Source organism: Heliangelus exortis, chromosome 28 (genome assembly GCF_036169615.1).
Source record: "Heliangelus exortis chromosome 28, bHelExo1.hap1, whole genome shotgun sequence".
NCBI lineage: Eukaryota > Metazoa > Chordata > Aves > Apodiformes > Trochilidae > Heliangelus > Heliangelus exortis.
This window is the reverse complement of record NC_092449.1, coordinates 87677-108961: the sequence shown is the minus strand read 5'-3', so window position 1 is coordinate 108961 and position 21285 is coordinate 87677. Positions and strand designations below refer to the sequence as shown.

The window sequence follows — 21285 nt, the reverse complement described above, 5'->3', positions numbered from 1 at the left end:
AACCTTTAATGAACATTTCCCTTCCCAATGAGATGAGTTTTCATCCAAACAACGGATTGAGGAAGAAAATAAACCTGAAGGTGAGCCATGGGAACAGCTCAACATTGGGTGCCTGGGCTTGAAAGGAGATGTTTTGGGACCAGGGTGATGGAGGGTGGCATCAGGCAGCAGCAGGTGTAGGTCCCTCTGCAGAGAGGTCAGGTGGAGGAAAACTCTCCTGTTCCACAGCTGCCCTTTGGCTGGGGAAGGTTTTGAAGCCATGTGTAGGCAGTGCATGTGTGTGTGTACCCTGTGTGTGCACTCACACATGTTCAGGGGTGTTCACGTGTGTGGGGACAGGTGAGTGAGGAGCTGACTGTCAGCAGAACAGACATGTCCTGCTGGAAGCAGTACTCTGCTGCCTGGGGCAGCAAGCTCAGTGGCAGCAGGCAGGAGATGGCACAAGACAACACCCAAAAATACACCAGGGCCTGGAGAGACCTTGCTGAAGCTGGGAATGGCCTGGCATGGCCCTGACTGTGCTGAAGAGCACCAAGCACCTTCTTGGCCACTTGGACACATGCTGGCTCATGTTCATCCACTCCTAACCAGCACCCCCAGGCTATTTCCTGCTGGGCACTTCTCAGTCACTTGTCCCCAAGCCTGGAGTGTTGTGTGGGGTTGTGACCCAAATGCAGCACCTGATGTTTGATGAACCTCATACAGTTAGCCCCAGCTCATGGTTCCAGTCTATCCATGTCCCTCTGCAGAGCATCTGTGTGCACACCCACACCCTTAGCTATGCATATAACCCCCCCTACACATAGGGAGGGGGTGCACATGGACACCCCCTGAGGTGTCAGTGCAGGCAGGGCCACCTATGGAGGCCCCGGGAGCCAGGCTGGGAGCAGCAGAGCTGCCAGCTCCATCCATTCCCACCAGGGATAGGCCCCAGGCATAGGGGGGTGTGTGATGAGGGGACGCTGGGAGGTGATGTAGCTGGCAGTCTCTCCAGCCTCTGAGCCAGTCACAGTGACTAAATCTGAGCACTTTTTTGGGCTGTGACATTTGGATGTAGAAAGGAGAGAGAAGAACCTCTTAGGGAAGGATGACAATTTGCCCCCACCTCCTAGGACCCATCTCTGCTCAGGCACAGCATGGCCCATGGCTGCCTCCTGCAGTGGGCTGTGAGACCTCTGCTCTGCAGCCAGGCTAAGAGAATTGGGATTGTTCAGCCTGGACAAGAGAAGGCTGCAATGGGGAAACCTTAGACCACCTTCCAGTGCCTGAAGGGGCTCCAGGAAAGCTGCTGGAGGGAACTTTGGACAAGGGCCTGGAGAGATGGGTTGAGGGAGAAGGGTTTCCAGCTGCGAGAGGGGAGATGGAGATGAGATCTCGGGGTGAAATTCTTTGGTCTGAGAGTGGTGAGCCTCTGGCCCAGATTGCCCAGAGAAACTATGGCTGCCCCATTCCTGGCAGTGTTGAGGGTTTGATGGGGCTTGGAGCACCCTGGGCTGGAGGGAGGTGTCCCTGACCATGGCAGGGGTGGCACTGGAAGGGCTTTAAGGTCCTTTCACACCCAAACCAGTCTGGGCTTTGATGGAATCACCCCCTCTCCTGGGGCTGTGCAGGCAGGACTGAGCCCCCCCAGGTGTATGAGCCACATGACCCCCCTCAGGGGCACCACAGCCCCCAGGCTGTCCAAAGCACCCAGACTCCCCTGGCGCAATGTCGGCAAGACAGTTCCCTCCCCCAGTCGCAGCGATGTCGGTAGAACAGTCCCCCTGCACACTCCCACTGGGGCCGTGCCCGTACCCCCATCCTCCCCAGGGCAATGCGGGTGTGCTAGACACCCCTTCTCCCCGGGGCCGGAGGAGCAGGACTCCATGGGATCCAGCACCCCCGTGGGTTCCTTTCAACCCGTCTCTCCCTCCCTAAATCCCCTCCCATGGGTTCGGTGGGGAGGGGAGGATGGGGATTGGGCGGGGCGGTTCCCGAGGGGGTGGGTGGGTGGAAGGGCGGGGAGGGCCTGACGTCAGGCGCTGTCCGCGGTGCTGAAGCAAGATGGCCGCCCGCTAGCCAAGGGGGGCGGTGGCGGCGAGCCCCCCCCCGAACCCCCGGCACCACCACCGGGACCATGTCGCTGCTCTGCGTCGGAGGTACCGGGGAAAAAAGGGGACACAAAGCAGGTTGGGGGTGGAAGGTCAGCCCCCGAGTGCCCCAGTTGCCTGTCGGGGGGGGGGGAAACACGTACTTGGCATCGAGACCCCCACCCTTCCCCTCTCCATGGCAGGCAAGGGGGCACCCGAGGTTTTTTCGGGAGGGGAGGGGGGCGTGGGGGGTCTCGTGGGAATGTCTCCATTCACAAAAAATACTGCGGCGAGTGGATTATGAATGAACTGGCGGGGGCGCGCGCGCGGCTCCGGACTGCCGGCATGGGGGGGAGGGGGGGGGAAGCTGGGGGATGGAGGGGATGCGTGTATCCTGTCCCTCCACGGTCACAACCTTTCCTTCCCGCTTCCATGGGGAGATCACATCTGCCCCTCCCTCCGAACCTCCCGATTTTCCCGCCTCCCCCCCATGTCATCTCTCCTCCCCCCATCAAACGCAGATACCTCCCCCCTCCCATGTATTTTGAAACACCCCCCCACTCCAAGCATTTCCACCTTCGGAGTCTCCCCCCTCGTTCTCAAGACCTCCCACCCTGAACTCGGCCCCCCCATCTCTCCCCAGTTGCCCCCCTCATTCCTAAGCACCTGCGCATTCCTACCTCTCCCCAGACCCCCACACCCCCAAATCTCCCTCCCAAACACCTACGCCCCCACCCAACCCTCAACCCTTCCCCACCTCCCACAGACCCTGATGCCTCTGTCCCAGAGGTCACAGGCAGATGGGGGGGTTCAGGGCAGGAGTGTGGCGGTCTGGTACTGGCAAAGGGGGGGATACTCATCACCCCATACTGGGAGAAACCGAGGAGAAGGTGCAGTGGGGGGATCTCTGCAGTCCAGTGTGGTGAGACCAGCACAACTTGGTGCACAGATGAATCATGCTCGGCCTAGCTGGATTGAAAGGAGTGGAGGTGGAGGAGTCGAAGAGGGGGTGTCCCTTTCCCCCCTCCCCAGGCCCTGTGGCATCTTAGTACAGCGTGGCACCTGTGGGCCCTGGGCGTGGTGGGATGGGGGTGGCAGAGTGACAGCTGGGGACAATGGGGGGGCACAGAGAGGCAGAGGTTCCCCCACCAGTGTCCCATGCCCCGAGAGAAGAAAACGGGAGCGCTCTCAGAAGGGGGACACCCATCTCTCTGGCGGGGGTAGGGCTGCCTCTTTGCTCCCGTTTAAGGAACTGTCACATGCGGTGACACCCCCTGTGAGTCTGGGGGTGGGTAGTGACAGAGCTGCCGAGGGGGGTTTGGACTTCCCCTGCTGCCCTGACGTCACTATTTTTATCACCCTATTTTTGGGGCTCCAGGGGTGGAAGTGCCACCCCAGCCTTTCGGGGTGGGGAGGGGTTGATGGGGTGGGGCGGGGCCAACCGCAGCTCCCAAGGGCTTCGTTCTCTGGGGATGCTCCTGGGTGACAGGCACAGAGGTGGCACTGGGAGGGGTGGGGTGAGAGATGCCAGGGGTCCAGGGCTGAGGGGGCCTGGGGAAGGGGGGGGAAGACTGACAGGCAGATGGATGGGCAGTGAATGGGCATCTGGAGAGACAGAGGGGGAGACTGTGGTCAGCTGTATGGGAGGGAGGTGAGCAGGGAGACAGAGGGGGGGTGGACAGATGGAGGGAGGAGGTGGATGGAGAGACAGATGAGAGGTTGGATGGTCAAAGGATGGACAGAGGGTGGAGGTAGGGAGGGGTGGATGGGTAGAGAGATAGATGGAGGGAGAGAAATGGATGGAGAGACAGATGAGTGGCTGCATAGCCAAAGAATGGACAGATAGAGAAATGGGCGGACAGATGAATGGATGGATAGACAGACAGAGAAGTAGGTGGACACATGAATGGATGGATGGATGGACAGAGGGATGGGTGGATAGACAGAGGGATGGACAGACGTACAGGCCTGTTGCAAGATGCCTGCAGAGGAGCCTGATCACCCCAGCCTGGGAAGTCCCTTCTGTACCCAGCCCTTGTGAAGTCCCACTGTCTCTGACTCATTGTCTGGGGGCTCTCAGGTTGAATTTAGCCCAAGGATGGCACCCTGGGACCCACCACACCTTGAGGACTCATGGGTGGGTGTGTGGCACAGCCCATTGTGGGCCCTCAGCCACAGATGGTGACAGCAGGACATCTCCCCAGCAGTAGTTGACAGCAAGGAGAGCCACGTGTTCCCTGGGAAATTGTTTGTTCCTGTCACCTCGGGTATTTTTGGAGCTTTTCCTTCCTCTGTTTTCCTGGTTCAGAAGAAGTGGCTTGGAGAGGAGGGTGGTGCTGAACCCAGTGGGTGTATCTGGGTGGGGGGTAAGTGGGGGTGGTCCTGCACCAAGGATCCATGTGCAGCACCAAGTATGGGCAAATGCTGCCACCATGCACTGTATTGTGAGTTAATAATCATGTAGTATAGAAAATAATGCATTTTCTAGAATTTAATAATAAATATATCTATAATATATAGCAATGCTCAGCAAGGCTGTGTGCTCCCAGCCTGGTGACACTGGTGGATCTTTGGAACCCTAGAGGCTTATTCGTGGCCTTGAGCCAACACCTCCCATCCTCATGTGAACTCCCCACCATCCTTTTGTGAAGCCGCAGCTCCCAGAGTCCCGTGATGCCCCAGGAAGATGGGGGCCGGTGACATGGCTGGTGACCTTCCCTCGGGGAAAGTCACTGACTGGAGCCACCCCAAGCCTTACCCTTTGGGTGGCACAGGGTGGGCTGCCAAGCCAAAGCCCTCCCAATTATTTCCCAACAAGTTTGCCAGGGCTGAGCCAACGTTTCCCCCCTGCCTCAGTTTCCCCTCAGGCTGGGGCGGGGGGTGTGTCACCACCGTCAAGCACATGGAACTGGCGGCAGCCCCCGCCCCCCCCGGCGCTGGGCCCGATGGGGCTGGCGGGTGACACGGCTCTGAAGTCAAATTTCCTTTAATATCGCCGGGGCTATTTTCATCCCTCCCGGGTCACGTTGTACCCCGGCTCTGGCACCCGCCTCACGGAACGTCTCTCTGGGTGCTGTGTCATTCACATCCCCCTCCTGCCCCCCTCTCCCCCCACCACGTCATAACTTTGCCTCCCCATTATGGGGGCAGTATGAACCTCCCCCCCCGGAAACCCCTGTGTAAAGCTTGGCGAAGATCGGGGGAGGGGAGGGGGGTTTGTTCCTGAGGTGCTGAGCAGGATGCGAACCAACCGCAGCAACTCCCACCCCAATGGGCAAGATGGGAACCAGCCCCTTGGTGCCCCCTCCGAAGGGAAATAGGGCTGGGAGTCTATGGGAGGGCGTTTGGGAGATCCCTGTTGCAGGGGAGCGGGTTCACTTCTCCTGGGGCTGTCGTGAGGCGAGGGACGCCACCTCCCCCCCGGGGTAGGAAATCGCTGAGCCTCAACTAAGCCATCGGGGTTGGGGGGAGGGGCGGCAGGACTGGAGCCAGGATGTTCCGCCCCCTTCCCGCCCATCTCCGCTATGGTAATTTCATCTGTTTGCTCACCTGGATCTGAATTCGGAAGAGGGGGCGGGGGTGGTTAACCCCCCCAGCAGAGGCAGGATGGTCTTTTGGGGGTGCAGTGAGACGTTTCAAATTACCCTGAAGTAGCAGGGTTTTTCTCTTTTAGTGGGGGCCCTCTGGTGCCCACTCCCAACTCCTGCCCGAGTCCCCTCCCTCGTGCCTGGCACTGGGGACTCCTGATTTACACCACTAGGAAGGATCCCACCGGCTTGCCCATCCTTGCATCTACGGGGGGTGGCCAGGGCTGGGGTCCTTCTACCCCCTTGGCACCCTGCTACGATTCCTCAGGCTGAACCTTTTCCTTCCCTTTCTCTTCTTACAGTTAAAAAAGCCAAGTTCGACGGGCCCCAAGGTAAGCAGCACCGCCCCTCGCGTGCCGTCCCCCCTCTCCCCCCCTCTCAGGGGGGTTGGGGAAAGGGGCCTGGTTGTTGGGCTGCTTGGATGGGACAGCATGAGAGGAGGGGCAGGGGGTGGCAAGTGGACCCCAGGCTCGGCATCATTTGGCAAGTGAGGGGAGGGAGTACATGCTGAGATGGGGGTGTCCTCGACAGGATGGGGGAGCCTGGACTGGGGGGTCTCACAGCCAGGGCTCCTCTGGCAGCAGCAGGGTCCATCCTGCTCAGCAGACTGGGGCTAGGGTGCTAAGACCAGTGGGGGGGTAACTCCACCGGAGGATGGCAGTGGGGGGCTGTCTGAGACAGACAGACACATGCACACACGCTGGGGTGTGGTTGAGGGGGGCACTGGGGGCTATTTCACCCTTCTCTTGCTCCCACAGAGAAGTTTAACACCTACGTGACGCTGAAGGTGCAGAATGTCAAGAGCACAACCATTGCAGTGCGGGGCAACCTGCCCTCCTGGGAGCAGGACTTCATGTTGTGAGTGTCCAGGGGACACCTGGGACCCCCACTCCCCATCAGGGGATGTCCCCCACTGCCAGTGCTCCCCCTGGCCCCATCCCTGAAGGCTCAGCTGATTCCTGGGGTGGGCTTTGGGGGGGCAGGGGAAGGTGTGACCTGTTGCCTCTTCCCCATCCCCAGTGAGATCAACCGTCTGGACCTGGGGCTGACTGTGGAGGTGTGGAACAAGGGGTTAATCTGGGACACCATGGTGGGGACGGTGTGGATCCCTCTTCGCACCATCCGGCAGTCCAATGAGGTAGGGAGCCAGGCACCTCTAACCCCTGCTGGACCTGGAGGCACATACAGCCCCCCCCCCAACTGTCCTTCCCTGGGAACAGAGCCTGTCCCCAGCCCTGCTTGGAGAAGACCCTTCTTGGGGTGGGATGCTGTGAACAGGGGGTTGTGGGGCTGGGGAGAGGGGAATCCCAGCAGCTCTCTCACCCCCTTTTCTGCCTCACAGGAGGGTCCTGGGGAATGGCTCACACTTGACTCCCAGGTCATCATGACCGATAATGAGATTTCAGGCACCAAGGACCCCACTTTCCACCGTATCCTCCTTGACACCCGCTTCGAGCTGCCACTGGGTGGGTACCATCCCTGGGCACCTCAGGACCACCCTGCCTTTCCCCCTGCCCCAGGGATGCTCATGGGGCTGGGGAGTTGATGTCTGATCCTGTAGCCCAAAAGCTGGGGGCCTGTTTTTTGAATGAGGCTGTGTGTGTGTTTGTGCACCAACACTTTGCCTGCGCAGATATCCCCGAGGAGGAGGCCAGGTACTGGGCCAAGAAGCTGGAGCAGCTGAATGCCATGAGGGACCAGGATGATGTAAGTCTAGGCTGAGTTGGGGCTGGGACTAGGCAGGAGTGGGCAGACCTCACCTGCCTGTCTCTCTCCAGTTTTCCTTCCAGGAGGAGCAGGAAAAGCCTCTGCCTGTTCCCAGCTCCCAGTGCTGTGAGTGCTGCCCTGTCCCTTCCCTGCTGTGGGACACCCCACAGCCCCTACTGGAGTGGGGTCTATGGCTGCCTTGGGGTGGCTGGACCCCAGTGTCCCCCCTGTCCCTGTTCCCCTTCTCATCCTCCCTTCTGTGTCAGTGTTTCTGTGCTGTCTCCCTGCCCTGCCGTGTGTGAGCTCTCCCGTGGGGCTGAGCTGTAGCAGGGAGGGGTGGGAGGTACAGCAATGGGGTTGGTACAAACAGTCCCCTGGGTGAGGGGCAGCCAGGCTGGCAAGGGGGGTTCTCAGTGGAGGCATCAGCAGAGGGGTCTGGGAGACTTGGGGTGGCAGCTCTGTTTGTCCCAACCCACACCTCAATTGCTTCTCCTCTAGTTGGACCAGGGCCATGCACAGCCCAGCACTGTCCCAGGCATAGCTTGATGTCACTGTGCCCAGCCTCAGCCCCTGTCCCCAGAACGGCTCAGTGCCAATGTGCCCCATCCTGGGTGTTGTCCCTAGCCCATCTTGGGACACTGAGCCCAGCGCAGATTGTTGCCACCCTGCCTGGGAGATGCTGGCTGGTTCCTCCCAGGCAGATCCTTCTGCTGCCCTGGAGCTGCCTCCATCCTCATTGTCTCTGCCCCCCCCCCCCCCTTTTTTTTTTTTTTTTGTAGGCAACTGGAATTATTTTGGCTGGGGAGAACAGCAGAGTAAGTATCCTGTCCCCTCCTCTCCTCCCAGCCTGGTGTCCCCAGGTGCTGTGCTGTAGTCTGGGACTCAGGGGACCTGGGACTCTGCTCCAGCCTGTGGCTCACACTGTGGGTCTGTGCTGGGTGAGGATGGAGGCACCAAGTGCCCTGTCCTGGGCTGTCCCTGCAGACTGATGGGGACACTCTGAGGCTCTGTGCCCTCATGGTGCCCTGGTGGCAATGAGCAGCTTGGGCTTTGCCTCTATGGCAGGACACGGGTGGGGCAGAGAGAGGTTCCCCACATCCTGTCCTCCCCTTCTCCCTTCCCTATAGCCCGTTTTCCCCCTCTGCTCTCCCCTCATCCCCCAAACCCCTCCCTGCAGAGGAGAACACCTTGTCCCTCATCCCTTCCTGGGTCTATCTCCCCAACCCAGTCCCACAGAGGTGGGGACACAGTGGTGGCAGTAGCTGTGCTGGGCTGGGGCCTCCCTGGTTCCAGCAGCGGCCAAGCGATCCCCTGTCCTGCTCACTGTGACCCCTTGCAGATGATGACCCTGACAGCACTGTGGATGACCGGGACAGTGATTACCGCAGCGAGACCAGCAACAGCATCCCCCCACCCTACTACACCACCTCCCAGCCCAATGCCTCTGTCCACCAGTACCCCATGAGGCACCAGCAGCAGAGCTCCCATGACTCCTACACTGACTCCATGCAGAGCTATGAGATGGACTACTCGGACCATCGTCCCATCAGGTACTGCCAGCCCCCCTAGGGGACCTGCTCTCTCAATCTCCCCCTGACCTGGTGGCAGAGACCAGCAGATCCCAAGGGTGATGTCGGGGATGGTGGGTGACAGAGGGAAGGATGCTGAGGTGAGGCAGGGTGGGATGTTGCCAGTCCCAAGCTTTTTCTTCTCACTGAAAAGTTTTCCATCCCTTTTGGGTCATCACCCTCACGGGCTTCAGGACCCTCAAGCCCCCAGCAGTCCAGAGCTGGTGGGGTGGAGACATGGCTGTAGGCAGAGCTGCAGACAGGGACACCTGCCTGGTGCTTCATCCCCATGGTGGCAGCACTGCCAGGTTCCTCATCAACATCCAGCCCAAGGTGCCAGAGCCTCCCTGCCGGCCTCCTTATAGTGGAGGGGATGCCAGGGCGTGGCGGGTGGCAGCGGTGATGTGATGCCTGGAACCTTGCTCATCATCTTCCTCTCCTCCCTGGCAGACGCTATGGTAGGGTTTACTCTGCCACAAACGGCTGTGGTGACGCTGAGTCCGCTTCCGAGTCGAGCAGGCGGACCAGCCGCCAGCCTTCCCTTGAGAGCAGGCGGTCCCTAGACCTATCGGATAGGTGGGTCACTACCTCGTTGCGTGCCGTGTGCCGTCACAGAGTGCTGTGGTTGGTCCTTGCAAGCCATGGTGAGGCCAACACCAGTCCCCCAGCAAGGGTGGCCTGGTACTGCCGCAGGGTTCCCCTCTCCCTGCCGTGCAGAGAAGCAGTGTTGGCATGCTCCAGATGTCCCTTGGCCCCACGGTGTCCCTGCTGGATGCTGTGTCCCTGCCCATGGGGTCAATACCCAGGCACTTTGGTCCTGCTGGCCAGCACAGCCACCAGCAGCCAGTTTCTCCCACGTGCCAGAGAGATGGAGCTTGGGGACTCAAATGCCACCCTCTGTGGTGAGGAGCACCTGGCTGGGCAAAAGCCTGATACAGTGATTTGGGACCCTTGTCATGTGCCAAGGGCTCCTCTTCTGGCTCAGGTCAGTATCAGGCCAGGAAGCTGAGGGGTTTCCAGGCATGAGCTGTGACTCCTGCACCCCTGTGCCCCAAGTCACCTTCCCAAGGTACCTGGATGATGCCAGTGCCCCTCCCTGCTGGGACCAGCGTGGGCATCCCCAGCACGTTCCTCCCTGCCATGTCCCCTGGCTCTCTGCCACTGTGGGCCCAGGACTCTGCCCATCCTCTCACCTTGTCCCCTTCTCCCCTTGCCCACCCCTGAGTCCTCGCTGCTGGTGCTGGAGACGTGGTGTAGGCCTCTTCCTAGGCATGTCCATGTTCTGTCTGCGTGTCTGCTTATGTCAGCCTCTCCCCACAGAACCCTGTGGTCACCTTGTCCTTGTTCCTGTCCCCATCCTCTCCTGGGGCACAAGGACCCCTCTGTACTGCCACAAGAGGGGGATGCAGGAAGGTCCAGGCGGGGCAGATGGGGTGGTGGGAAGGAAACTGTCCTGGCAGGAGGACTGGAGAGGGGACCCTGGGCAGGGATGATGTGGTTCAGGGGAGAGGGTGTGCCTGGGAGGTCTACAGGGAGCACTGGGATGTCAGAGATTGGGTGGCAGATGTGCAGGTCTGGGGCAGGATGGGGTGTCTGGCAGAAATGGGGGGCAGGATCTGGCTGGGGGTGCTCCTGGCTGTGCTCTGCCCCCTGCTTCTGGCAGGGGTGGACCAAGGAGACAGATACCATCTCCCATGTCCCCACATCAGCCCAGGCACAGGTAGGTAGGTCAGAGCCCTCTGGATGTCCCAGCCTGGGGGGGGCCAGTCCCAGCACACCCCATCTCCTGGGTCCCCTTTGGTCATGCCCTGTTTATCCAGCCCTGGCCCAGGCTGCCCAGGGCAGGGGTGGAGTCCCCATACCTGGAGGGGTTTCAAAGCCCTGGACATGTGGTGCTGAGGGACATGGGGCAGAGGGGACTGGGCAGTGCTGGAGGAACAGTTGGACTTGATGATCTGAAAGGGCTTTTCCAACCAAAACAATTTGATGAGTTCTGAGCTGAGGGGGATAATGCTGACCTGGGGCTGTGCCCGCTGGCAGTGCAGGGACCCTGGGGTTCTGGCTGGTCTGACTGTGGATCCACTGGAGCTCTGGCTTTGTCTTCTTCATCCCTGCAGCCCCACAGGGAGCAGCCGCTATGCCTCGTCGGCTGAGCTGAGCCAGGGCAGCTCCCAGCTGAGTGAGGACTTTGAGAACGAGAGCCTGCGGGACTCGGAGCTGGATGAGCGGGATGGAGACTCCTACCACTCCTGCCACAGCTCTGTCAGCTACCACAAGGACTCTCCCCGTTGGGAGGAGGAAGATGAGGATGATGACCTTTATCTGGAGGAGGAGGAAGAGGAGGATGAGTTCAATGAGGACTACAGCGAGAATGAGGAAGGCTACTCCAAGGAGGAGGAGCAGGAGGAGGACCTGCAGGAGCAGGACACCTATGAAGCCCCCAAGCAGGATGCTTACCCCCCCCTGCAGAAACCCCCTGGGCAGCAGCTCTCACCCCAGCAACCCCAGCTGGTCCCACCACCAAAGCTGCAACAGCAGGATAGGAAAGAGGAGAGAAAAGAAGAGAGGAAGGAGGAAAGGAAGGAGGAGAGAAAGGAGGAGAGGAAGGAGGAAACCCCCCAGGAAACCCCAGAGACCCTCCAGGCCCAGAAGGGAGCAGAAGAGACCCCCAAGCTAGAGATGGCCCCTGAACCTGAGCCCCTGGAGACTGCTGAGAGGTAGGAGAGATGTTGTCCCTGGGATGGCCCTGTGCCTGGGGAGACCAAGGATGCTCTGGAGGTGGCTGGTGCTGGTGAAGCCAAGGGGCAGTGCCAGGTGCCTGCTGCCATGTCTGGGGTTTTTCTAGGTGCCTGAGGCATTGAGGAGGGGGAAGCCCACCTTGACCACCCTCCTTGGGCACTCTGCCCTGGCCCAGCCATCGAGGCCCTGCTAAGCAGAGGTAGAACTCAGGGCATTCAGGATCCCGCCAGGGTTGCTGAGGGTGCAGATTTATAACCTGGGAGGGGGAAAGTGGGAGCTTGGGGCTGTGATTCCTCTCTGGCTCAAGCTGTTGGATCCCTGGGTGGAGAGGGTACCTGGAGCTCAGCATGGTCAGAGGAGAAAATTTCCTTCACAGGAGTCAGTCCTCTCCCTAAACCACTGGCAAAAGCTCATCCCTGGATTCCTGTGCTGTGCAGATGAATGATTTGGTGGCCAGATCCCCGGTATAGCATGTGAATAATTCATATATTGGTTTCTGCCTTTAGTTATTGAGTGTATCCACTTTCACATGGCCTGGTGAGCACCACAGCTGTGGCAGAGGGGAAGTGTAATGGGCTTTACTGGTCTTTTATTTAGTTTAAATTATAGACCAGAGTTGGGGATCTCTAATCTCTAATTCAAAATAATGTGTAACAAGGTTTTTTTTTTTGTTTTTTTTTTTTAAATAAGTATTTAGGCCCAAGGGCTGGCTAGAGTCCTGGTGAAGGTGGCCAAAGTTCATGTCTGCCTGTGCTGCCTGTTCTCCAGGCAGAGGGCTCAGGGGTCACGCATTGGGCACTGGAGACTATGGGTTTGTTGTTGGGGATCCCAGATTAGTGCCAAGAGCCCTAAATTAGCATTGAGAACCCCAGATTAGTGCTGGGGACCACATATTAGCACAGGCAAGGCCCCAGGGGGCTGCTTTGGTCAGGTCTGTCTCCTGAGCTCCCCACAACTTCATCCCAGCCTGGTTCTGGGAACTCATCTCCAGTGTCACCTCGTACCAGGCTCTCTCTGGGGCTGGGATTTTTGGAGGTTTTATTTTCTTTGTGTCTTGATTTTGCAAGAGAGGAGAAAAAAAGAAAAGAAAACAACAAACCCACAACAATCTGCATGTCCAGGATGGCAGGTCCTCCTGGGCTCTGAGACACAGGGCTCTGAGACACAGCTCTTGATCCCAGGAGGTTCCAGCATGGTGGGAGCAGTCAGAGGATGTCCTGTGAGGACACTGAGGGCTGAGGGATGTTTAATCCCTGTTGCTTGTGTCAGCAGCAGTGCCCTGCTCCTGGAGTGATCCCTCCATGTCATTTGGGTGCCCAAGGCAGAGGGAGGGGGAACTCCTGTCTTCTTCCCATTGCTCTACCTTGACCCTTGCTGCCCTTTCCAGTGGGACCTGGAATGGGCCTTTTTAGAGTCCTTCCTGCTAGCAAGAATGTTTTTTTGCTATGGCCACACTGGCTCAAGACCCATATGGGTCCCTAAACTGCAGCCTCAGTCATAGAATTATCAAATCCCAAACTGGTTTGGGTTGGGAGGAACTATCCAGTCTTAATCCCACTGCCATGAGGAGGGACACTTCCCATCAGACCAGTTTGCTCTGGGCCACATCCCACCTGGCCTTGAGCACTTCCAGGGATGGGGCAGCCACAGCTTCTCTGGGCAACCTTTTCCAGTCCTGCCCAGCATGTTGGGCTGTCCCCCACTCCCTGGTGCTGTGCTGGGGGGTGATTTGAGGTGTGTATACTTGCAGGGAGCAGGCAGAGGTAGAGGTGCAGGACCCCAAAGCACGAGCCAAAGCCAACTGGCTGAGAGCCTTCAACAAGGTCTGCATGCAGCTGCAAGAGGTGAGCACCCCCTGGCTCCCCAGCCCTGGTCCCCCACACTGGGCTGGGGGCACAGCCCCTTCCTGGGCCTGGGAATCTACTGGACACATCTGCTCTCATGGACATCCCACACCCTGAGGGCAGTGGGACCCCCCAAGGGGCAGTGAGCACTGAGGACCTTCCCCCCCCCCGCCCTGGTGTGTGCTGCATGCATTGTGCTGCTGCAAGCCTCCCCCAGCCTCTCCCCGGTGTTGAGCTGACAATTTTTTGTTCTGTTTTTAGACTCCATCCTCCATCTTTTCTTTTTGTTTTGGCTCTGGATTCGCTCCCCTGGGGCTTCGATTCCCCTCCCCACCGCTTCTCTTTTCAGTTGCCCACCACCATGGCCCTTGCACCCGTGTCTTCCTTTCCCACAGGGAAGGGCTGTAGCCTGCCTGCAGGTAAGCACAGGACCTGCCCAGCCTCCTGTGTGCTCCCCAGTGTGTCTTTGGGGGTGTGTGCAGGGATTGCCTTGCCAGGGAGGGACAATTCGCTTTCCTTCTTTCTCCCTTAGAGTAACCCCTCGCCCTGCAAAGGGAGGTGGCCCAGCAGGCTCCCTGCACACGCCTGGTGTACCCCGTGCTCTGCCATGTCCCTGCACTTCTCTACATGTGCCTCTGGGTCCTTGCAGACTTGCTGAGCTTTTCCAGCACTGCTGCTTCTATCCCTGGAACCCAGAATTTTTGCAGCCATCCCCTCTGCTTTGCCACCCAAGGCCCTCTCCGCAAGCCCACCCAGCTCAGCCTCTCAAAGATACTTTATTATCTGTGCAAGCTCTTTGCTGGCAAGGCCCCCCCCCGATTTAGGAACATGCTATTCTCCTCCCACCTTGCAAACCCTAAACCTGCTTCCCCAGTGCTGTGGGTGCCAGCTGTGAGCTTGGGCGCCAGCAGCACCCGCCCCTGGGGAGCAAAATCCACCCTTGATGCCTTCCCTGTGTCTTGCAGGCCCGTGGGGAAGGTGATGGAGAAGCTAAATCACTGTGGTTCAAAGGCGGGTGAGTATGGGGGGATACATTCTGCCCTTGCTGGGGTCTTGTGGGTGGCTCTCCCCTCATCATTAGGATGTGATTAATGATCTCATTGTGGGGCAGCTGGCATGGGGAAGTGTTGCCAAGTTGTGGGCATGTGGGGAGCAGGGGCAGATTTTTGGACTGAATGCTGGTCACGTGGTGCTTTTGGAGGAGCCAGCAGAGATGCCACCACTCCATGTCCCTGAGAGTCCCTGCCAAGGGGGAGAGCAAGAAGGTGAGTGGGTTGGGAAAGGACAGATCTGAGGTGGCAGCTGCCTCCTCTCTCCTGTAATCTGAGACTTGAGAGGTACTGTGGAAAGCCATGAGCTTGCAGCTGGCTGAGCTGTGGGTTTCACCCCATCTCGCCCTCACAGGCAGCTCAGGCAGAACCTGTCAGGTTCCCTGCAGAACCCACCAGATCACCCCGAGGTTTTGATGCAGGCAGAGGCTGCTGAGCAGCATTTCCCCCAACCCAGATGCAAAGCCAAAGCTGACTCAGCCAACTGGGCTGGCTCCTCTCTGCGTTTCACTGTCACACTAACTGAAGCAAAATATTGTCACGTGGGAAAAACTGGAGTTCTCTGCCAGAATCCCTTTGCCCCCACAGTTTTCAGTCTGGTGATCCCTGCCCCAGCTGGGGAGCTGGTGGGGATGGGAGCCCCAAAGGTAGGCACCAGGCCTGTCCACCAAGTTCCCAGCAAACCTGGGGCAATAGCAGGGGGACTCCACCATGCCTCAGTTTCCACCTTCCCTGCTGACTCTCGTCTCTCTTGCAGGCCTGGTGGTGGGCTGATCATTATAGACAGCATGCCGGACATACGCAAGCGAAAACCCATCCCCTTAGTTAGCGATTTGGTGAGGTTCCTCCTAACGCCTTGCACCCCACAGCTGCCGGCTTCGCTCCTGCTGTGCCCCGCTGGGCGCCCGTGCCCTGCTCCCACCCGCCTCTAACATGGCTTATGTTTTCTGTTTTCTTTCCTCTGGCCTGGCTTGGCCGTTGCTGGCGGCAGCGGGGCGGCAGTCAGGTTTCTGCGCTGCATTAACAGCATGCCCGACATTAAGCGTGGACGCAAATCTCTCCCTCTAGTCAGCGATCTGGTGAGCGCAGTCCGAGGGGTTAAAGAGAGAGCACCCTTGGGTGCTGCTAGACAGCCCTGCTCAGCCTCCTCCAGCCCTGCTGCAGGGATCCAGGGTGTCCCTGGCTGTTCTGGGGATCTCCCGGCTGTGGTGAGCTGTGAGGATGGCACAGCTGGGCTCTCCCCACCCAAGGGTGCTTCTCTTTAACGGAGCTCCAGGGTCCTGTCCCTACACCAAGCATCAGCCCAGGGCTTGCTGGGCCTGTGTCTGGTTTTCCATATTTTTCTCCATTCCACATCCCCGGTCCCTTCCCATCCCTCCTGCCACAACCCCCCAGCTTGGGCTGTGCTGGTGCTGGGCAGATGAAGCTGTGCACCAGAGGAGGCGAGTGCTAGCTTTCCTGAGCTGCACAGCCCCTGTGCTCCTATCCCCACCATTGTCACCCTGTACCACTACCACCCAGTCTCCATGCTGGGGTCCCATCCACCCCTAGGCTGTACTGCACAGGGTCACTCAGCTGTCACCCCCCTTGGTGACAAGAGGCAGCAGTTTTGGAAACCAGACACCCTTGGCACCCAGAATTAGGTGACCTTCGCCTCCTCCCCTCTCTCTTTACACCTTGTGCCCTCCCCAGGGTGCCTCCATCCTGTCCCATACCTGTCTACCCCTCTCCCATCACGCTGTCCACCCCCCATCTTGCTGCCCCCGACCGCAGTGCCCCCCACCCCCAGTCCGCTCAGGCAGCTGCTGATGCTTCTGCACTGTGCTGTGTCAGTGTTGGAGGGTTGGGATGTGAGTGTGGTGATGGTGTGGGCAGAGGTTGGGGGTCCTGCTGCCTTTCCCTGCCGGGATTTGGCTGTGGCTAGGGGTGGGAAGCCCAGTGATTGAACTGGCCAGGTGAGGGGTTGGTGTTGCTTGGATTCCCACTCGTTTAGGCAGGGAGGGGGCCAGAACTTGCTCTGCTGGGAAGTCTCTTGCACTAACAACTTTCTATTCCTCCCTTGCTGGCCCTGCCTGCCCCTAGGCAATGGTAAGTGCCCTCCACTCAGATGTCACTGGGGTCTCAGACACACCTCAAGAAGCACTGCCCCACTGAGGCTGGACTGGGAATGTCATGAGCTGCTCAACTTCCAGTCCTACTGAACAGCGGGGAGGTGCTTTGCATCCTGGGGGGCTGGATGGGGGATCTGTCCTGCTGCCAGCCTCTGCAGCCAGCACTCACCCCTCTCTGGGCTGAGTGACATCCTGGGTGTTTTATGGCCACCGAGACCCCAAGTGAGCATGGGAGGGACAGATGCTGGTCTTTCAGATCTGAGAAATGTGTTTCTTCCCCACAGTCCCTGGTCCAGTCCAGGAAAGCGGGAATCACATCTGCTCTGGCCTCGAGCACCTTGAACAATGAGGAGCTGGTAGGTGCTGGGGCGGAGGGGTTTGGAGGGCTGAGCTCCACTGGCTGGGGCAGAAATGGAGGCAAGGAGGCACCACACCAGCATCCTCCTCCTGCTATGCTGTGGCAGCCAGGATGCTCTTGTGGGGTGGTGTTTGTCCTTTGCCTGGTTTTTCCACACCCAGCAATGACTTTGTCCATGGATGGGGCCTGAGCTCTCCTCCCCCTTCCTTTGGTCCTTGCACAGAAAAACCATGTTTACAAGAAGACCCTGCAAGCCTTAGTGTACCCCATCTCCTGCACAACGCCTCACAACTTCGAGGTGTGGACGGCCACCACCCCCACCTACTGCTACGAGTGCGAGGGACTGCTCTGGGGCATTGCCCGGCAGGGCATGCGCTGTGCTGAGTGTGGTGTAAAATGCCATGAGAAGTGCCAGGACCTGCTCAATGCCGACTGCCTGCAGCGTAAGGAGCTGCTGCCTGCTACCTTCATCCCTTCTCATTTTGGAGAGGGAAGAGGGAGTGGGCTGGGGAGACCTGGATCTCCTGCTTTGTGCTGTGGGGGGGAGTGGTGAGTGGGGCATATCTGTCCTGGGCAGGGTGTAGACCTCTCCAGGTTTGAATTAATTCATGCATGATGGGCTTGGGGAGCTTTCAGTTCTCTCCTGAATGCTGCCTGCCCTCCTGGTCTCACCCTTGCTGTCCTCTCCCAGGGGCAGCAGAGAAGAGTTCCAAGCACGGAGCAGAGGACCGGACCCAGAATATCATCATGGTGCTCAAGGACCGCATGAAGATCCGGGAGCGCAACAAGCCAGAGATATTTGAACTGATCCAGGAGGTATTTGGAGTCACCAAGACCACGCACACACAGCAGATGAAGGCAGTGAAGCAGAGTGTCCTGGATGGAACCTCTAAATGGTCAGCAAAGATCAGCATCACAGGTAGGCGTTGGCTGTGTCTGGCACAGCACGCCTTGTGCTGTGAGGGGCCATCTGGCTGTGCCCTTGCAGGAGGATTCTGGGTGCTCCAACCCCCCTCCTGCAAAGTGAGTTCACCCTCAGGGGCTCTGTGGGGGCACCCAGGGTGTCTGTTGGAGTAGCATGGGGTGGCTGTGGCCCTGACTCCTCTCTCTCTGTCTGTTCTCTCTGCTGCATGTGCCACGTGTGTACCTTGGGTGGAATGATGGCTATGTCACGTTGGGCTGCAGTTGTTTGTGCCCAGGGCCTGCAAGCAAAGGATAAGACAGGTTCCAGTGACCCCTATGTCACTGTCCAGGTTGGAAAGACAAAAAAAAGGACTAAAACTATCTATGGCAATCTCAACCCAGTCTGGGAGGAGAATTTCCATTTGTAAGTTCACCCCTGGACCCTTCATTCCCTTTCCTGAGTGCTTGTGGTTGTGCTGTGTTGAAGTAGCTGTCAGCACGGCCCTATAGGGTGGTGTGGAGTGCCCTGGGGCTTCATTGTGCCCCAGCTGAAGGGAAGGGGAGCTGCTAGGGTCACTGGGACTGCTGGTTTTCTGCCATGGAGGGTTTGGCTCCCAGCAGTGGGGGCTGATCCAGGCTGTGCTGGGGCTGCCAGGGTACAGAGCAGAGAGACCCCAGGGAGGGTCAGGCCCCCCACATCTTCTCTCTTCCCAATTCCTGCCCAGTCCTGGGATGTTCTCTATAATTTTGGGAAGTGGGTAGGGAGAGGCTAGAAAGGTTTCCTTGCTCATCCCAGGGCTTTTCCCTTCTCCCCAGTGAGTGCCATAACTCCTCTGACCGCATCAAGGTCCGTGTCTGGGATGAAGATGATGACATCAAGTCCCGTGTCAAGCAGCGCTTCAAGAGAGAGTCTGATGACTTCCTGGGCCAGACCATCATTGAGGTCCGGACCCTGAGCGGGGAGATGGACGTCTGGTACAACCTCGGTAAACAACTGCCCTGGTACAGCCCACGTGGTTTGGGACCCCCAGCCCTGCTCCACTGGGGGTACACGCTGCCAGCCCTGCCCTGAAGGCTGTCAGTGTGTCAGTGTAGGGTCTGCTGCTAAAAACAGGTAACATCAAAAGCCGTTGGCAGCAAGTGTTTTCCCAGAGTCATTCTCCAAATCCTTCCCGTAGGAGGTCCGGAAAGGGAAAACTGAGGTACGGAGAGACCGCATCTCTGTACTACCTGGATATCTGGCCAAGTCCCTTTTTGCAATGCCTTGGTGTCACTGTCCCCTGTCTGGGCACTCGGTGCTGGGCACACCCCTGTCCCCGAGAGCCACCCCAGGGCCAGAGCCCTCTGCCCCTTTTTGGGTCTGAGAGTGAACAGAATTGCTCTGGGGAAGCCTCACATCTCGTCTCTCTCCCTGTGCCCCCACAGACAAGCGGACAGACAAATCTGCTGTGTCAGGAGCCATCCGGCTACACATCAGTGTGGAGATCAAAGGGGAGGAGAAGGTGGCGCCTTACCATGTGCAGTACACCTGCCTGCATGAGGTGAGCAGCTCAGGTAGCCGTGGGGGGCATGGCCCCAACCCCACCATGCCACTACCAGCCCTGGGGTTCTGACAGGACTCATTTGTACCTTCAGAACCTGTTTCATTTTGTCACGGATTTGCAAAATAATGGAGTGGTGAAGATCCCCGATGCCAAGGGGGATGATGCCTGGAAGGTGTACTTTGATGAGACAGCACAGGAGATCGTGGATGAGTTTGCCATGCGCTACGGGGTGGAGTCCATCTACCAGGCCATGACGTGAGTCCCTCTCCCTCTGTCCTGACTGAAGGGGCTGTGCCAGCCGAGGGTTGGGGGGGTCGCTGTTGGCATCTTCCTCCCCTGCTGCCATTTGCAGCCACTGGCCTCCCCTAGCTCACCCTCCACCCCTCCACCCCTCTCTCTCCTTCTCCATGCCTGCACCCCAAATCACAGAATCATAGAGCACTGCAAGTTGGAAGGGACCCATAAGGATCATTCAGTCCAACTGCTTGCTCCTCACAAGACTACCTGAAAATAAATTGTATGACTAAAAGCATCATCAAGATGCTCCTTGAGTTTTCCCAGGATTGGTATTGTGGCCATATCCCTAGGGAGCCTGTCCCAGTGACTGACCTCCTTCTCAGTGAAGAATCTTCAGTGAAGAATTTTCCAAATGTCCAATTTGAACTCCCCCTGACACAGCTTCACACCATTTCCTTATGTTCTTTTGCTGGTCACAAAAGGAGATCAGCACTTCTCACTTCACTGCCCCTGGATGTCACTTCAGAGAAATCCCACATCCCTTCCTACAGTCAGCCCTACCGTGGCCGCCTTCCCTCAACTTCTGTCCCTCTCTGCAGGCATTTTGCCTGTCTTTCCTCCAAATACATGTGCCCAGGGGTGCCAGCTGTGATGAGCACCCTGCTAGCCAACATCAACGCCTACTATGCCCACACCACGGCCTCCACCAATGTCTCAGCCTCCGACCGCTTTGCCGCCTCCAATTTCGGGGTAAGTCCGATGGTGCGTAAACACTTCTTCCTTCTTCTCTCTCTTCTCTTGGGAGGGGGTGGGGGGCTTGGGGTAAAAAAAGGGCTGTGCAAAACACCCCAATTCAAGTTGCAGCCAGGCAGCAGGGGGATTAGCCCCTGTTTGCCCTTCAAAATTCATCCCGCTCCCATTTTTCAGGAAGGAAAAGAGCCGCTGCCTTCTTGGGAGGTCTAAATTTGCTTGCCAAATTATTATGGGAAAACCATGCCTGGAGCGGGAGTGGGCTGGGATACTGAGCAGGAGAGGGAAAATCACAAGCAAGGTGGCAAGGAGCCACCCCTGCATCTTGCCGGGAGTTTTGCACAGCTCAGTGCACTTTGGACACACCTCGGCACTGCCACAAACTCACCCAGCTGTGCCAGGACCCATGGGTGTCAAGAAGGAGAGTTTGTGCCAGAGCTGGATGTGCCCTTGGGGACTTGGGTGAGGAGGGGCTGAGCTCTTACCCTGGCTGCCCTGTGTCATCCTGGAGGCAGTGTGCGGCTGCTCTGGATTCTCATGGGGCCAGCCAGGATCAGTGTCCAGCCCTAGGTCAGGAGACGTGCTGGGTAGCCAGGGCTGCAGCCAGGACTGAGCTCACCTCCCAGAAGCCTCCGGGTCAAGCAGGAGGAGGAAACTATGGGAAAAAAAAAAGCGCCTTTATCTCATAACGTGGAGGCTTTTAAAAACTTGTTTCTTTCTCTTTTTTTAGAGAGCCTAAGGTTGGGTCCTAAAGTGCCCGGCCGTGTTGTCGCTTTAACCCCGAGTTCCCGCCGTGTCCAGTTTTAAAGCGCTGCAGCC

At 58.3% G+C, this 21285-nt stretch overlaps 1 protein-coding gene across 9 annotated transcripts in view; it reads left to right on the top strand.

The window, feature by feature from the left end:
• The first annotated feature begins 2019 nt into the window (after window positions 1-2019).
• Window positions 2020-21285, top strand: part of UNC13A (unc-13 homolog A) — a 36060-nt gene continuing 16794 nt past the window's right edge. For 4 of the 9 annotated variants that reach the window (XM_071727595.1, XM_071727596.1, XM_071727592.1 and 1 more), the window contains exons 1-21: window positions 2020-2138; window positions 5959-5988; window positions 6415-6514; window positions 6677-6794; window positions 6999-7122; window positions 7290-7363; window positions 7435-7489; window positions 8143-8178; window positions 8703-8913; window positions 11049-11648; window positions 13421-13514; window positions 14480-14529; window positions 15321-15399; window positions 16959-17030; window positions 17256-17475; window positions 17724-17951; window positions 18218-18359; window positions 18752-18921; window positions 19361-19476; window positions 19571-19734; window positions 20316-20466. In XM_071727595.1, the coding sequence (XP_071583696.1) occupies window positions 2117-2138; window positions 5959-5988; window positions 6415-6514; window positions 6677-6794; window positions 6999-7122; window positions 7290-7363; window positions 7435-7489; window positions 8143-8178; window positions 8703-8913; window positions 11049-11648; window positions 13421-13514; window positions 14480-14529; window positions 15321-15399; window positions 16959-17030; window positions 17256-17475; window positions 17724-17951; window positions 18218-18359; window positions 18752-18921; window positions 19361-19476; window positions 19571-19734; window positions 20316-20466 (2856 nt within the window). In that variant the 5' untranslated portion in view covers window positions 2020-2116. Of the gene's footprint in view, window positions 2139-5958; window positions 5989-6414; window positions 6515-6676; window positions 6795-6998; window positions 7123-7289; window positions 7364-7434; window positions 7490-8142; window positions 8179-8702; window positions 8914-11048; window positions 11649-13420; window positions 13515-14479; window positions 14530-15320; window positions 15400-16958; window positions 17031-17255; window positions 17476-17723; window positions 17952-18217; window positions 18360-18751; window positions 18922-19360; window positions 19477-19570; window positions 19735-20315; window positions 20479-21285 lie in introns of all 9 variants that reach the window. The other 5 variants (XM_071727594.1, XM_071727593.1, XM_071727590.1 and 2 more) reach the window with 2 other exon arrangements.